This window comes from Mytilus edulis, chromosome 14 (genome assembly GCF_963676685.1).
Source record: "Mytilus edulis chromosome 14, xbMytEdul2.2, whole genome shotgun sequence".
NCBI classification, from domain to species: domain Eukaryota; kingdom Metazoa; phylum Mollusca; class Bivalvia; order Mytilida; family Mytilidae; genus Mytilus; species Mytilus edulis.
The window spans coordinates 19479758-19498409 of record NC_092357.1 but is presented as its reverse complement, the minus strand read 5'-3'; the positions used below and the strand labels follow the sequence as shown (position 1 = coordinate 19498409).

The following is an 18652-nucleotide window of genomic DNA, read 5'->3' as shown; positions in this document are numbered from 1 at the left end:
TATTATCTGCTCTTTGGTCGGGGTGTTGTCTCGTAGACATATTCCCTATTTCCATTCTCTATTTCATTCATGATAAATCCATAAGCTGGGCAAAGATTTATGTGTGTCGGATTGTTGTGTGCATCGAGGTGTAGGATAATACAAAAATATTAACATACTAAATTTATTTGACGTACTTCAAGACAACAAAATGCACCATAATCGCGGAAGTATTTTACCTTAAATCTCATAAAATACAAAAACAAATTTGAAAAACACTTTTGGTGTCTTAATTATTGACAAAAATTCAACCTTACATCTAATAATGTATAAATGATCTTTATCTATTACTTTCTATCTTTTAAATTTCACAAATATGGTCTATCTGCATACGATAAGTTGATATTTGGCTCATTACACTTATCGGTTTGTTTATTTTTATGACTTCACTTGAAGTTATTTTCTAAGTTTATTAATTTTTAAATGCATTTGTTAAAAACATAGGAACACTGCACTGACTTTTAAAAAAAATGAAACTAATTCAGATGATCTTTATAACAAATTTTATAAATACAGTGGTTTTAACTTAAGCATCAATTTAGATTTGAATAAAAAGCGATACTCATATGAATTGTATGTTTCTTATTAACATGATGTCTCACACAATTATTACAAAAAAGGAACTTTATATATGATGTGCTGATGATTTACAATATATCTAAATCTAAAAGGGAAATCGCTATTTCGAATTTGATAAAAATAATATTTTCTCTACGTATAGTGATCTGTTGTTGGCGAGTTTGAATCGTGTCGTTTAGTCTAAAGAATTTGATTTTTTTATATGTTTTTTTTTTAATTAAATCCTCAAAGGTTTTTGTGTAACATCCAACACATCATGCAGCGGAAAATGGCGAATTAAGCAATATGTGTTGAACTGCAATTTTAGACCTGACGTCAATATTACTGTTTAAGATATGAACTTGATTCTTGGAGTGAAACAAACAGTGTAAAGTAGTCCGACCTCTCTTAAAAAACAAATCTATTACATTTCTCTTGAATATACGCTATCGTCAAAATGACATGCTTTGTTTTATGTAGGTTTTTTTATGAATATTTTATGTTTCATTTTTGTGTGAGGAATCCACATATTTATTCAAATAATGCATTTAATGTCTGATTATATTTTAAGTTTTGTATAGAATGCCAACACCATATTTGCATGGTTTATAGTTTTGAAAGAATTTAAATAAAAACTTTAGTTCTTGAATATTTTAGTTGTATCGATATCGAAGGTTGGAGCAGAAAACGCAGGTGAGAAAGAATGTTAATACACATTTTGTTAGGCTTCTTTTAGCATCTCCTGAATAACCATCATACTTTGACTTATTTTTCAAATGTTTATTTTACTTATTAACTAGCATTTTTATTAACAACATTGTTTTAAAAACCTTATATTTATATTCTATGTTTTTAACTTTACTAATATCTTAGTTATAATGCTTATGATAACCACATGAAGCAAACAGTGTTCTGTGTTGTTTTTTTTTAGATTACTTACAACTCTTGAAATGTACTTACTTTCTTAAATATAATAATATGTATGGTGTTATGATTTATTCGTTTTGGTGTATGGTACATACAAAACGTTTTATTGCATTTTGTTTTGGGAATTTTTAGTCCTCATTGCTCTTCAACTTTATACTTTTTTTGCTTTCTACATATTTGATCTGAGCGTCAGTCATGTGTCTTATGTAGACAAAATGTGCGTCTGGTGTATCAAACTATAATATAAAAAAAGAAGATGTGGTATGATTGCTAATGAGATAACTCTCTACAAGAGACTAAAATGACACAGAAATTAACAACTATAGGTCACCGTACGGCCTTCACCAATGAGCTATAAAAGGCCAGCCTGTCACATGTTGATAAATAATTTTGTTTTGTATGTCATATTCTTTCTTTGAATGCATATTAAAGTATTTTATATACCACAAAAACATCAGACTTAAGGTTATTTTGAATGATACAAATTTTGTTTGACTCAAATGGAATCGGGAAATGGGGCTTTGTTCAATCCCGAAGTTTTGAAAAAGTTTCAGTACATAATGCATATAAATATGTATTTAGTTTCCAGATCAGCCTTGTTTCTGCATTTTCTTATTATATCATCCCTATACTCTGTGCAAATATATTTGAAATAAAAAAATATGTATATATTTGCATGTAGGTAAATACTTGTTGACAAAAATGAAGTCTGCAGTGTTTAATTACGAGGTACATGTCTATCGATCAATATTTTCATTTATACTATTTGAGATCGTGTTAATGCCATTGTAATTGAAGTAATCGGCTTTAATTTTTCTGTTCCGTGGGGTTATACAGCTTTTTACTTGTCATGGTACGTATTCATCATGTATGCTTTCAAACTTTTTGGTTTGCTCATTCCTTATGAAGTTAACTATCATGAAAAACGCTTTGAAAACCTAAAATATAATTTTTAGATAACATATATTTGTCATATAGGTCAGATATCCTTAAAAGTGAATCCCTTAGACGGAACTGCGGTTTACGGCGATGTGTCCTACACTATAGAGTGTACAATAACTGGAACCCAGGCTACAGCATGGTCGTGGTCAAAGAGCTCAATCACTAGTACTAGTGGTAACACAGCGACAATATCTAGTGGAAGCAAATACAGCATAGAAATATATCCAAATGCTACGGATTTAACCATATATAACATTGTAGAGGAGGATGAGCAGGAATTTTTCTGTCAAGCGACAATTGGTGGAGGGTTAAAATTCCAGACGACATCAAGGCTTATTGTCAATGGAGGTCAGTTCTAGTCAGGTGTAACTCACGGTGTAAATGTGCTAAATTTTTTAATTAAGTTGATGTAGTAAAATCTGATCATTCAATATATAAACTGTTTAGCAATAGTTGTACAAAACGCTTTGCTTATGAAGTTGACCATATCATTCATGAACAGATATACCTCATGTCGAAATCCATTACAAGACTTCGTGAATATACCTTTAGTATACGGTTAGATGTTTACTGCAAAAAATGTTTTTAATAGTTTTTTGAACGGTTTTCATATCTGTCCCTTAACGACGTTTTCTTTTCTGATGACCAAAATTAATGTATATGACCAAAATATTAAGTCAGTAGTTTTCTAGGCTAGATATCACATATAGAACCTGGACTCTACTGTATGTCCTGATTTGTGATAGAGCTCGTGATGCGGAATTTACAGTTTGAAACCCGAAGACAGAAATATCGTGAAGATGTTGTTTAAATGTTATACCGATTTATCTTGATTTATATCCAATTTGTTAAATGTACCTGTGACGTCACTTTTTTGGCGTTGATACAATCGTGTAATGGACAGTTCGTGGTTCTATTGTGCTATTTTCGTGTGCTGTCCTAGATTGCCTTACGAGTTCATTTGTATTCTGTGGTTTGCATGTCGAAATGTACAATTGTATTGGTTATTTGTATATTTCTCTGTCCTGAATTTTTTTTGCATTTACTTGCATGCAATGTTGTCATTCTAGAGGTATATTTAACATTGCAATAAACGCGCGAGGTTTTGCTGCACACAAATCCAGGTTTAATCCACCTTTTTTTTTCTTAAAATGACCTGTACCTAGTCAGGAAAATGAAAGTTGTTTTCTTATAGTTCGATTCTGTGTTTGTTGCATTGTCGTTTGTTTTTTGTTGCGATTCAGTGCTTTTGTTGTTTCGTTGTTTTCCTCTTTCAAAACTTTTAGGAATTTTTGGCTATAAATGCTCTTTTACTTTGTACTTATATTGGCTTTTATAACTTATTTTTATTCGATTGGCACACATACAAAATCTTAATCCTTGTAATAATGATGTTTTGTTTTATATATATGTTGCGTTTGTTTTAGGTTTTTTTTTTGCACTTCAGAGTTTCTGTTGTTCAGATGTTTTCGCCTTATAGTTTATGAGTTTCCCTCGATTTTAGTTTGTTACCCGGATTTGTTTTCTCTCAATCGATTTATTACCTTTGAACAGCGGTAAACTACTGTTACCTCTTTATCAAAGTACTAACTACTTATTAAGAACTTTGCTAATATTCACAACTACGAAATTTACAAAATACACAGTCACAAATACTAATATCAGTTACAAAAAAAAGAAGAATGCTCGGAGTAATTGTTGGACATATGTACAATGATATATAAATATCTCAATAAAACAATGACGTAAAATACACGGAAGTCGTTATGTTTAATTAAGAGTTTGATTTTCGTTCTACATAATACGTATCGTTCGAGTGATTTTATGTGTATATATCATATGTAAATACATATCTAAAAAATTTAAATTGGCTAAAACAATTTATGCATAATGCAATATTTTCGATTAGTATTATATAGGTCACGGTTCTACGGCTAATTTCTTTTCAAATTTTAAGTTACGTTGTTAATTTTAAATACAAGATTTGACGATGAGCATCAAATTAAATATTTTAATTCCACCATTTACAACTGTCAAAATTATCTAAAATTAGAATTATGGAAGATTCTGTTTTGGTCATTGATTTAGAGACTTTCAGTGAATAGATTTGTTGCCAGCTTTAAATATATTCTTTTATATTGAAGATTATACATATTCATCAGTGAATTTTTTTATCTTTGGACCTTATAACTAACATGTACTTAAAACAAAAATATCTATGCGATATATATGTTGTGTACAAGTTAACATTTTATACAAATTATAATTATTGAAAACAAATTCTATGTTGTGTATGGATGCTTTTTTAAGACAAAATTCATTAAAGGATGCATTTACGGAAATAATTATATCATAAGTACGTCTGAACCATTGACGACTCTGCAAAAAATTGTATCTATCGGATAACCAGCAGGTGATGGTGATACAAGGCTGTTAAACATATTCTGTGTATATAATTCGTCCAAACATGAAAATTTGACCTACCAGAATTGTTATCACATAAGCAACACGACGGGTGCCACATGTGGATCTGCTTACCCTTCCGGAGCACCTGAGATCACCCCTAGTGTTTGGTGGGATTCGTGTTGCTTATTCTTTTCTTTTCTATGTTGTGTCATGTGTAATATTGTTTGTCTGTTTGTCTTTTTCATTTTTAGCCATGGCGTTGTCAATTTGATTTCGATTTATGAGTTTGATTGTCCCTTTGGTATCTTTCGTCCCTCTTTTATTTGTTCTTCTTCCCTGACCTGGATTCGAACTCAAGCTACTGAGATATCAAGGTACCAAATCGAGGTGTTCAATGTCGACGAGCTGGACCACTGTAGACTCTACAAAAATAAAGTTTTCGGATGTAACATGTCCTCGTCGTCCATGTCGTCAGTTTTTATTAAGCGTCGTAACACAGGACATAATATTAAGCTAGGCATTAAGATTTTTTACAAATGAGATGCATTTTCTTTCGTAAGGGATCTTACAAATAAAGGCAGGATGCAAAAACTCATATTATAAGTACGTCTAAACCAGTTACAACTCTGCGATGTATTGCCTTTAATTTGACTAAACATGAGCCCAACAATGTTAGATCTGTAAATTTGCAGTAGAAATTGTTTGTTCTTTCCTGGCCTCGATTCGAACTCGTGATTTTTGTCCGACGCGCTTGAATAGACTTAATTTTGTTAAATTGTTGGTGTTTATGCTTTTCTGTAATGCATTAACTATCAAGCATTCGTTCTTGATAGAAAATCTTCTTCAAGTGGATTTTTTTAACGAATTTTAGTATAGTTTTTGCCTGTATTGGTTTTTACTTTCGTTTTAACATGAATGCTATTGTGACCATGTGTCATTATCTTTTCAGGTCTCTTAACTGTTACTATTTCTCCTACTAAGGCTGATGTTCTCCAGGGACAATTTCAATTAATCTCATGTTTCATAACCGGGGAACCAGTAGCCTCAAACATACGTTGGTATTTTACACCAACTGGTCCTAAGCAACGGCATTTATTATACACAGGCAATACAGCCAAGTATTCTGGTGGTAACACTCAGAATCCTTCTTTAACAGTTCTGAACTTCCAATCTTCTGATAGTGGTACATATGTCTGTTCTGCTTCAAATGCTGTTGGAACAAGTACCAGTTCATATAGTGTTCTTAGATTTATAAGTAAGTATATTATATCAATTTATGTTAGCTTAAACGTTTGTCATGATATTTTATTACAGGAAAAAATTAAATATTGAAGGGTTGGGATCCCGCTAACATGTTTAACCCCGACACATTATTTATGTATGTGCCTGTCCTAAGTCAGGAGCCTGTAATTCAGTGGTTGTCGTTTGTTTATGTGTTACATATTTGTTTTTTGCTCATAAGGCCGTTCGTTTCCTCGTTTGCATTGTTTTACCTTGTCATATCGGGACCTTTTATAGCTGACTATGCGGTATTGGCTTTACGCATTTTTGAAGGCCGTACGGTGATCTATAGTTGTTAATGTCTGTTTCATTTCAGTCTCTTGTGGACAGTTGTCGCACTGGCAATCATACCACATCATCTTTTTTTTATATTTGGCAAATTTAAAATTTGGGATTTTTTCCTAGTATTAAAGTACAAAATATCTTGAACTAGTGTTAATCGCATGAACAATATTAGTGATCAGTTATCTTGAAAATCAGATGCATCAACATATTTTGGAACACAAAAGCCCAAATGAATCTATACGAAACTTTTATTTTCTTAAAATGTTGAAGTCAGGAAAATGGCTATTGTAATATTACAGAATTCGTTTCTGTGTGTGTTACATTTTAATGCTGTGTTTCTGTTGTGTTGTTGTTCTCCTCTTATATTTGATACGTTTCCCTCAGATTTAGTCTGTATCCCGGATTTGGTTTTTTTTCTCAATCGATTAAAGATTACTACTGTTGCCTTTATTTAAAACAGTTTTCAACTTTGCTTGATGTACTTGGTTCCTTGGTAGTGAAAATCCTAAGATCAATCATAAATAATGGTGTTTAGTTTTCAAACCTTACTTTATGAAATGAACAAATTATATATAAAACCAATATTTTACATAATGTTTTTGCATAGAGAGCTATTAGATAGTTACCAAAGACATGTCTAATAAAAGACGTTTAATAAATTTGTGACATAAAAAACATAAAAAACGAACAAAACAGTTATAAACCACAGTTTGCACAACCATTAAAGAAACGTCAAATTTGAGAAACATCACCTCTTCTTAAAACTAAAAGGTTGAACTTAATTTAATCCGAAGAGGCAGTAGTTCTTGCTACCGTTGTGTAGCAAATAGCAAGGGAACATAACTGAAATGCCATCAACGTAGAAACATTTTCAAAAATGACGGGATTGTTTCTACATTGCATGACACATATACCAAATCATAATGGCATATAGCTCATATATGTGGATTGTATCGCAACCGGTGATTCTGTCAGAGACGAAAAGTGTAACTGGCGTACTTACATTACCGCCTGTCATATTTTGATGACTTTGTTTGAAACTAAAGCTGGCTGAGATTTCTCCCCAGTTTTATCCGTCTAACAGCAATAACTCTTTTTCTAATTTGAAAAACCATTGATGTTGGTATGGTCTGAAAACTTGGTATCTATCATTATCATGATTATAAGCAATGAGTTGTTTCTGCACGCAAGCCGATGTGGACTCAAGTACCATTTATGAGTATTGCTTTGACACAAAAAAAGGTTTACAGAAAATAATATGTAAATAGTCAAGGATTTAATTAAGTATATTGTACATGCCCATTCATCATGCTATATGTAATCAAACTTTTTTTTAATTTACAGGTGACCTAAATATAACTGCGTCGTTGACACCATATCCAGCTATAGTAGGTGATTCCAAGGTCACTTTGTCGTGTACAATAAATGGCGAACCACCAGCATTTGGATGGGACTGGACAAAAACGCAAGTCGATGGAGGCAGCTCTGAAATAATAGCTCAGGGGACATATAATGCAAAAAGGCAGATTATAAGATCTGCAACCAACCCGAATTTAAACATATTCAGCATTACAGAAAAGGATGAGGGTATTTATAACTGTCGAGCCAACAATGGCAAACGTCACTTTATAAGTAACCCTGTCAATCTTAAAGTTCTAGAAGGTAAGCTGCTAAAACTTTCATTTCACATTTTCGTGTTTATGGTTTTATATAGTTTGCATGTTTCTAAAAGTAGAAATTTTTTTTTGACAATCTTACCTATTATGTCTATTTGTGTTGTTCACACATCGTTGTCCATATAGTTTATTTAATGCGACTGCCATATAAGTAAGAGATTTAACTAGCTATAAAACCACCATTTTATAGGATATGACCCCTTTTTCTATATAATATTTCAAATCAGGATTTTACCCGGTCTTATCACAATACATCAAACATAATTATTGACTATATAAGAAATATGTTCTTCTTTTCAAAATTGTAATTCTCACGTTTTTTTTATAGCAGATATATACAATGTAATCTATCTTTCATATCTGATTTATCAAACCCTTAGCTGTCATCGCTTTAAGGGACAAAAAGAAAATTTGAACCGAAATAGTCGTGAACAATAATTGAAAATATGTGTCGCGCTTATAAAATCAGTCTATCATTCGTTGAGTAGAATCAAAACTCAATCAGCCAAAAAATGACCTCATACTTAAATGCTGATGTTTGAATTGAATTCATCCCGATTTGGTAGAACAAGTTTTGAATATTTGTCATATCATTACTATAATTGATGTATCGAATATAATTATCTAAGTTCATTTTTTGTTATGATGAATGAAGAGTTGTCTCATTGGCAGTCATACCACATCGTCCTATACCTATATATTAATAGATCAAATAAATAATCTAAATAATGACCAGAGCACCTGATGAGGATGAACGGCCTTTGTCCGAGTGTGACCTTGACTGATATAACAATAAAACAATTTATCCAACACAATAGAAAGAATACTTAAATATTTATATGACACCAATACACTTGGGAACAAACTACAAATGTCAACAGTAAGCCCTCATTACAAATTATAATGATCAGAAAACTGCAAAATGTCTTCCAAAAAACAAAGACATTATAGAAATGCTTGATTACTCCTTGGATTGGTTTAGAAACGTGTAATAATTTAATTGCGGGGATGTTATATAGTCTGATTCATTTTAGGTGTAGCGTACACTTAAAACACATACAGCTCAATCTGAACACGGCATACATTTCCATTATTAGAATGTTGTTAAATTGTTGATAAAAAGTTTCATTGATTTTTTAAGCTTCTATCAGGACAGCCCCAGGTGAACCGGAAACAAGTAGTTATGTAGAATTTCAGATAGGAATGACTGTTATTCTTTCATGCAGTTCTACCGGAGCCAACCCCCCACCATCAGTAACATGGTTGAAAGATGATATTGTAATTACGTCTGGTACTAATACAACTACTAGTGGTAATATAACAACAACAACATTGACTTTTACAACATTTGCTGATGATAATCTGGAGGTTTATGAATGTCAGGTCGATAATGGATTCCTAAGGAGACCACAAGTAAAGACAACATATCTCACACTTAAACGTAGGTATTGTCACTTACCTTAAAAAATCTTTTGTAAAAATATAAATAAAGAACAGCTTTACATGAAACAAAACCATTAATTATACATGGAATGAGAATAAAAATACCTGATAGCTCAATGGGTACAAGTAGGACTTTAGCCAGCTATACAACCAGTTTCAACGACCAGTTTCTTCCTATGAAAATGTCTGTGCCAAGTCAGAAATATGACAATTGATATTCATTTGTTTGATGTGTTTAGGATTTTAATTTTGCCATTTGATTAGGACTGTTTTGAATTTTCGTCGGAGTTTTTTGTTATCTAATTTGTTTTCATAATATTTATTCGCAACAAATTTCACATGTCAGATTTCCTATCTAATGTACAAGTGTATAGAATATTTGTAATTACTGTAAATATTTTGTTTTCTTTAATAGCTTCCATCAACCCTCCAGGTCAACCAGAAATAACAGGTTCACATCAATATAACTTAGGAGATACTGTAAAAATGATATGCCGTTCTATAGGAGGAAATCCTTTATCAACATTAAATTGGCTGAGAGATGACAATGTCATTACAAATGGTATCATTAGTTCTACGAACAATGGCGTAACAACGTCAACTTTAACTTTTACTGCTGGTTTGAAAGACCACCTCGAAGTGTTTGAATGTCAGGCGAATAACGGCGTATTGAATAAGCCACTTACAACGACAACATATATTGAAGTATATTGTACGTACATTTGTATATAAAGCTTCGAGCATATCAAATATATTTAAGAAGAACGTGTAACAACACACTTTATTTGCTGTGCAATCATATTCTATTGCTACAATTAAAACATATCGATACAGGTACGCTGTTGGTCCCCTAAAACAGGGCTTAATGAATCTCCAAAACTGATGACACACAAAATCTGTTTTTTAAGGTGAAGTTTAAGCAACATTGCGATAAGAACTTCATAAAATTAAAATACTTGTGACTTTATCACTTTCATCTATTTTTATTAATGGCAATGTTAAAAGGAAGTCAAATCAAAAGACAAGTGAAATAACAACTTCCATATTCATGAATCCATACGGGCTTCTTTGACAATTGGTGGTTTTAACTTGGGTTTTTTTACAGCTAGATAAACCTTATAATTATACGACAGCTGTTTCTAGTTCAGTTCCGTTATGTTGTAAAATTTTGGCGATCAACCTTACACTTGAGTTGCTATTTTTCTGTAAAAACAAAGAAAACAAAGAAAAATCATCTTAAATATCAATATGGATACGCTACTCTCACTAAAACGTCTTAGTGTTGCCTTCACAAAATAAACCGTTCTAGAAGAGTTATGATTAAGAACAGCTGAAATCAACAGTCCATATGTTCTTCGCTCTGGATCCCAAATTCGTGTTTCAACTCACTACAACATGCTTTAAAATTTAGAATACCATGATATTCGCATAAAACGTCATGACACCAATTGTGTTTTATTCTTTATTGTAATATTTTGATTAATTGTGAATTCCTTGACGTCTGGTGCATGCATAACAAGGGCACTATAAACCTATATATGCATACGGTCTTGATGCTATAGGAATTTAAATGATTTAACAGTTTGTGTTGTCTACATTGTTTTGAATCAGCTCATTAGATCAAAAAATATATTTTCTACTGCTTCCTAAATTGATTAGCTTGGTTGAGGCTGTAAGCTTAGGTTATTAAATTCCTTATTGTGATATATTCACTGATTATCATTTATTTCTTCACATCTTATATGTAAAGATGATATATCATTCCAGTTATGTATCATTTAAGTTGCACCGACGTTCCCAATACTGACAGGGCCTACCAACCTGATATCTGGTTCCACAGGAACATGGACTTGTTCATCATTGAATGGTTATCCTGCTCCGACCATTTCCATCAGAATCCAGGACCGTCATTACACAAACGATCTTATCATTCTGCAGTCTTATAATGTTATTGATAGAAGTTATACAGTAACTGGAACATTAGACGTGGTTCCATTATCTAACAATAGTGGACAAAATCTTTGTTGTGATGCTAGTCATCTGATCAATAACAAAGTACCCCAATCAGTTTGCTTGCAGTTAACAATTGAAGGTATGGTACAATTGATACTGTAGTTAGTGTTTCGTATTTTCTCTTGATCAAATAATAAATGCTATGTGATAAAACATACTTAATTTGTTTTATATTTGGTTCCGGGATTCCCGATTCATACAAAAATAAGTAGATGTAATATGGTTGCCACTAAAGACTTATTGACAACTTAGGTCATCGTTAAGCCTTCCCCAATGAGAAAATTCCTTTCGCAAAGAAAGCTATGAAATGCTCCGAAATGAAATACACATTGGGTTGCTTAGAACTAGATTAAAAACTAAAAAACAAATACATGTACTTTCCAAAAATTGACTGCAAAGACATGTCCACCAATCAAAACAAGCATGTAAACCTTAAGCAAGGTTAATCTTTTCAAGCAGTTATATAACTTGCGGTTCGTTGATGTCAATTATTTCATATATCTATAATGAATGCATCATTTGCTGAGTTTTTATAGGTCATGTGCAATCTTTCAGAATCCACTTAATGTTGTCGTCAAATAAGATCGCTTCAGTTTATTTTTAGATAGTTTTGTATATACCCCTACTGTCGTGATTGAACTAAAACTGAATGCCTATTTTTAGATAAAGAGGACAAGAACATTATAATATACGCCGTGATTGGCTTGGTGGCAATTTTACTGCTCTTCATAATAATAATGGCAGTACTTTGTAACAACAGAAATGGTATGGTTTATGTTATTCAAACCCTAATCCTCAATTTTGATATTTATACATAATATGTCTTTTGTTTTCATCACATATAATGAAATTGTTTCTTGAGATTGTCATATGTGTGAGGGGTTTAGTTGGCTATAAAAACCAAGTTTAATCCACTATCTTTCACATAGAATGTTCCTGTGTCCAGTCAGGAGTATGACAGTTGTAATCGATTCATTTGACGTGTTTGAGCTATAAAAGAGGGACGAAAGATACCAAAGTGACAGTCAAACTCATAAATCTAAAATAAACTGACAACGCCATGGCTAAAAATGAAAAAGACAAACAGACAAACAATAGTACACATGACACAACATAGAAAACTAAAGAATAAACAACACGAACCCCACCACAAACTAGGGTTGATCTCAGGTGCTCCGGAAGGGTAAGCAGATCCTGCTCCACATGTGGCACCCGTCGTGTTGCTTATGTGATAACAAATCCGGTAAATAGTCTATAATTGTTTTCCAGGAATGCACAAAATTCAAACAGGAATACCAACAGTCTAATGTATATAAAAAACGAGACACGAGAAAACATATAAACCAAGTACACATTATATGTTATATCATTTTGCATGTATACCTGTTGTCCGCCTGTAATTAAAAATGCAAAACACGATGTATTTGAAAACAATGTTAATGATAATTCTGTACGAAAGTTTTACATGTCTAAAGTTTTTGTTACAGGTAAATCTCAAAATCGAAATCGTGACAGGTAAGTTTATTATACAAAAGAAAAGTGATCTAGCTAGAAGGATGTTTGTGGCGCTGTACTAATACATCCCGTCATTGTCTTATTATACTATGGTAAAAATGTGTATTCCTGTCTTTAATTTTTATTTATATACTTGGTCTTTTTGAAATGTTGTGCTTCTTTTTTACATATTTGTTTGTGTTTATAGTGATTGGGGTTGGAGCACAGTGTTGACTGATATACCCCTACTTTGTCATTTTTACCTTTTATATCTGTTGGTTTTCTTCAAATTAACATCTTTGTCAAAAATCGAATTTGATGCGTCTGTCATACTGGTGAGAGGTTTAGCTAGCTTTAAAACCAGGCTTTATCCTCCATTTTCTACATAAAAAAATATCTGTATCTAGTCAGGAATATGACAGTTGTTATCCATTCGTTTGATGTAATTGGGCTTATGATTTTGCCATGTGATTAGGGACTTTCCGTTTTAAAATTCCTTGGAGTACAGTATTTTTTGTGATTTTTCTAATTTTGTGTAACGGTTAAATGTACAAATAAATTAAATACGTGAAAACCACTCATCAATACTTGAAGACGATCTGTCAAGAAAACTTTCTCGCAGTATACAACATATAGTCACGTTGATACTAACCCGTTATGTGGCATGTATAACGTTTGCTAGATTAACAAATATAAAAATATGTTCATTAGAAGTAGTGATATGAAACTATATCTTATGGTATCTATACTATTAAACGAGAAGACCTCATTTTGTGTTTCGCTTGTCTTCTTTCCCAAATAAATAAACCATCATGCCTCTGTGTCCTATAGGTACAGTGCATAGTCGCATTTGTCATCCATTCATATGAGTATTCAGATTGAGATATTTGGGGAGAAAAACGAGAAAAAAGGTGTCTGGATATAGTGTCCTTCATTGGACGAAATTTTAAGTCAGGTTAGACTTCCGGTTTGCGTTTTTCTGTATACCTTGAACATACATATACTACGAATAAAGTGCATTATCTGATATCATTTTCAAGTTTTCTATCCACGACGGTCATAGAGTTTATTAAATAGAGAGGGTCTTTATAATATATAAATGACCACTGTGGATCGATTAGTAAACTGAGAATTGAAAGTAAAAAGCAATTACACTTTATTTACAGTAATGAATGTTCATTTTATTCATATGAGCGCTAAATTATTCATGTGTTATTATTTAAAGAAATGGGAATTTCGGAGAAAAAAGGAGGAGCTGGGCTAGAAAAAAATTGTCCTGTCCCAAAGTACCTATAACGTTTGATACCTTTTCTGAAATTCTCCAGTCATTAAATCTTTTACAAAAAATCATTGATTACAAAATAAGAAGATGTGGTATGATTGCCAATGCGACAGCTCTCCAAAAGAGACCCAATATGACACAGAAATTAACAACTATAGGTAACTATACGGTCAGCTGTAAAAGGCTGTAAAAGGCCCCGATATGACAATGTAAAACAATTCCAACGAGAAAACTAACGTGCAACTAATGTGCAAAATATGAACGAAAAACAAATATGTAACACATAATAAAACGACAACCACTGAATTACAGGCTCCTGACTTGAATTTTCATAATTACTAAATTTATGTTCATATTGAAATTAATAGAAAACAAAAATTTCAGAATTTTGGAAATAAAGGATGAGGGATAAAAAAAACATTTTTCTGTTCCTAAGTACCTATGACTTTTGATACTATGCCTAAAATTCTCCAGTCATTAAATCTTTTACAAAATTCTTTCTACAACGCTTTACACACTTTCAACCACGCTATGAATGCCCGCGATTTCGCGGGTATGTTCTAGTAACTATTAATACCTACTGGTTTTGTGCTTCTCTTGTTTTGAAATAAAGTTGAAATGGAAATGGGAAATGTGTCAAAGAGTCAACAACCCGCATAAAGAGCAATAAACAGCCGAACGCCACCAATGGGTCTTCAATACATCGAGAAAATCCCACACATAAAGGGGTGATGCAGCTGGCCCCTAAACAAAAATTTGTACAAGTTCAGTACTAATGGATGTCATACAAACTCCGACATAAAAAAAAAATACATTAAAATTTAAAAAGAATATAAGACTAACAAAGGCCAGAGGTTCATGACCTTGGTCAGGCGCATAAAAGACTTTTATAGATGATCAATGTATCAAAAGCGATTTTCAATTCAAAATTTACATACACATAGAAAACCTGAAACAAAATATGTAGTGAAGAAATATAAATAAATATGCATGAGTTAAGTAACGTATTCTCCTCCATAGTTATTTAAAATTTAAGGAATTCGAATATATTGACATTTGAACAATGAAAATAACTATAAATAAATCAATGCGTACGAGGCGCTTTTTGGAATTATATTTATTAGGAACGATCAAGTCCGAATATTAAAAAGCAAAATCTGAAAAAAAATCGAAACAACAAAAAAACCTTAAAATAACCAAATCCGTCTAACGTCAACTTTGCCTGATCGATTAGACACCTTCGTTTCTAACAATTTAAAAATGAATTCAATAAACAGTGCTTGCAAGTTTTGTTATAAAGCATGCGTTACTAATAAACTCATCATAGATACCAGGACTAAATTTTGTATAAACGCGTAATTTGATTATAACCTCGGGGATTGATGGGACATGTATCTATTAATTCGTGTTTAAATTTTTGTCATCCTTAGAGTTTATAATGAATTTAATGGAAATAGAGGGCAGAGCCATGTTTATGACATACCACAAGACCATCGATATCGCAATAGCAATTATTTAACGCCAACACATAGAACCGCAGATCAACACAACCAATATTTAACGACGACGTATAGAACTTCAGACCTAAGTCATTCTTACTTTCTACCAGTGAACGGAAGTTCTAGAATTTCAACAACGTAGTATTCGTGATGATCTTAATGGGACAGAACTGTTTGAAACCAACAGCGTTTTCCTGATGTTGTAATGAAAAGTCATCAAATTTCAAATATTTTTATAGATGTATTTTTTTTATTGCGTGATGCAAGGAAGAGATAATTTATCAGCGAAGGTTCTTTAAATCATATCCATAGAGATAAATTGGTTCAATTTTGAATTTGTGTGTCTCTATATATTTATGTTCCGGACCATATGAGTATTTTAACCCTACGCGTATGGTCATGACCATATGCGTATACGCGTATACGCGTATACGCATATGTTCGGACCATATAAGTATATGTACTCGTTTGGTTATTAACGGGCCGGACCATGTGAGTATTTGGACCATAAAGGTATTCTTTTCCAAATTTGCACTAGAACCGTTTCAATAATACAATAAACTTTATAATTCAAAGGCTACATTAAAATTAAATATTGATGCTATAGTTAGTTTTCATTGCTACTTGTATTCTTGTATTTATAAGTAGGATGATTTCCACACGGTACTAGTCGCCGTACCATAAATTTTCTGCATTTGCTAGTCTTGGTTGGGCATGATCTATCGCAGTTACACTTTTTGCTTTCTAGTGAAAAGTTAACCTTCTTAACAGCTTTGTTCAGTAATAACAAGATCTTGATAATTCCAAAACGGGTTTTTTAGACGTTTTTGAAAATACCTTCCCAAGTCGACATGTTGCTATTCAAGCGTTATAAAAAATCGATAATTAGATATAAAATGGGTTTACTATAGTTATGACTAGTGAGTAACATCAAATGCATGAAACTGCTTATTTTTATTAAGTTAATCTTTTTATCATTATAATATTATAAAATTACCTTTGATATCGTCTTTTTAATGACGTGACAACTAGAAGAGTCATATCTAATGAAGAGTGGGTATTAACTGTATAAACTTATTAATTACCCCGACCATATTAGTATATACCCATACGGTCATGGCCATACTCGTATGGTCCAAATATGGTCCGGAACATTCATATATTCATTTAGTGTGTCCCTCAAATATATCTTTGTCTTTGTCCAATGCTCTTTCCTCATCTACTAGAAAATAAAAGTAGTTTGTTCGAACAAAGTACACAACATTTTGAGTGTACAGTTAATTGTTTTTGTTTCAAATTTATTCAATAATGGATTAAAATCTGATTGATGTTCGTATATTTATGACCTTCATTGGATTTACATGTCTTAAGCAAGATACGCTGAAGGTCAATATTCACATTACACATACTTATGTTATGTTTTGTAAATAAATAATATACATTCTTTTTAATCTGCTCTGCATGAAAGTGTGCTTAGATATTTGAAATAAAAACTCTGTTTAGAATGATGATAAGCATTTAGTCTTCTTTATTCAGTGTCAAGGCATAGTACAGACATAGTATCGAAATTAAACTCACGTTCAACATTCGTTCTTCATTTACTGCAGCATGTACATAACAAAAAAGATTTTGTAAATGTTTTTTTATTAAAATTGTAATTAAAATACAAATAAATGTGTATTTATTTTAAACAAAAATACAAGACATAATTCTATTGTCGTTTCTTTTCACTACTAAATGACTTTTTTCTAACGGTCATATTATGGTAGATATTTTATATTAAAAATTTCCAAATTTTGTTTTTGATGAACAACTAAAGAGCTACCTCTTTTTTTCACTAGCTTACAACTATGTATTCTTTAACATCTATTGAAGTTTGAAATCATCATTTCAACCAATTTGTATTTAACAAGCCGATACGGAACTACAATTTCAAATTAGAATTTATCAACATTTTTTGCAATGAATCATCAAGAACAGAAAAGTATAAAGATATTAGTAGATGTGGTACGAGGGGCAATGATACAACAGTCCATCCTAGTCACCGTTAGTAAAATGTAAACCATTATAGATCAAAGTACGACCTGCAACACTCAGCCGTGACTCACACCGAGCAGCAAGCTATAAAGGCCCATAAAATGACTAGTTTTAAACCATTCAAACAGAAAACCAGCGGTCTAATCTATACATAAAAACGAAAAACGAAAAATATTCATGAACCACATCAACAAACGACAACCAATGAATAACAGGTTCCTGACTTAAGACGTTCAAACCAATGCAGCGGCTTTGAACGTTTTAATAGGCATCAAAAGAGGGGCGAAAGATACCAGATGGACAGTCAAACTCACAAATCGAAAAGAAACTGACAATGCCTGGATAAAAATGAAAGAAGACAAACAAACAAACAAAAGAACACAACACAACATAGAAAACTAAAGAATAGGCAACACGAACCCCATCGTGTTGCTTATATTATAACAAATCTAGTAAATAGTCTAAGTCAGTAGATCACATTCATGAAAGGGAAGAGGATTCAACTTCACCATTTGGAACTCCTGGTTTAATAGCTTCCTTGTGAGCAGCAACCCTATATCAAGAAAACACCATAACCTGAAGTAGTGGTGTATAATTAGAATATCAAAATACAGACTATAAAAGATCTTGGAATGGCTTAACTTAATCAAAAACACATGTTAATAAAAACAAGTAAACATACACTGAATGAATACATTTCATCTATGATTAAATATAAAGATGAAACAAAGGGCGGAAGAGATGTCAAATATATCAGAAACACCACTATA

The 18652-nt window shown here is 32.1% G+C and overlaps 1 protein-coding gene across 1 annotated transcript; it reads left to right on the top strand.

Annotated features, from left to right (window-relative positions):
- Positions 1 to 1054: 1054 nt before the first annotated feature.
- LOC139504022 (neural cell adhesion molecule 2-like) lies at positions 1055 to 17429 on the top strand. Its single transcript, XM_071294075.1, has 10 exons — positions 1055 to 1073; positions 2503 to 2814; positions 5822 to 6127; positions 7783 to 8100; positions 9256 to 9555; positions 9973 to 10269; positions 11341 to 11649; positions 12234 to 12335; positions 13058 to 13085; positions 15777 to 17429. The coding sequence occupies exons 1-10, from the start codon at positions 1055 to 1057 to the stop codon at positions 15985 to 15987; spliced, it is 2202 nt and encodes a 733-aa protein (XP_071150176.1). The 3' UTR covers positions 15988 to 17429.
- Positions 17430 to 18652: the final 1223 nt, after the last annotated feature.

Coding starts and splice junctions, on each gene's coding strand:
- LOC139504022 (XM_071294075.1), top strand. Junction 2,815..5,821: donor AAGGCTTATTGTCAATGGAG/GTCAGTTCTAGT, acceptor TTATCTTTTCAG/GTCTCTTAACTGTTACTATT. Junction 8,101..9,255: donor CAATCTTAAAGTTCTAGAAG/GTAAGCTGCTAA, acceptor TGATTTTTTAAG/CTTCTATCAGGACAGCCCCA.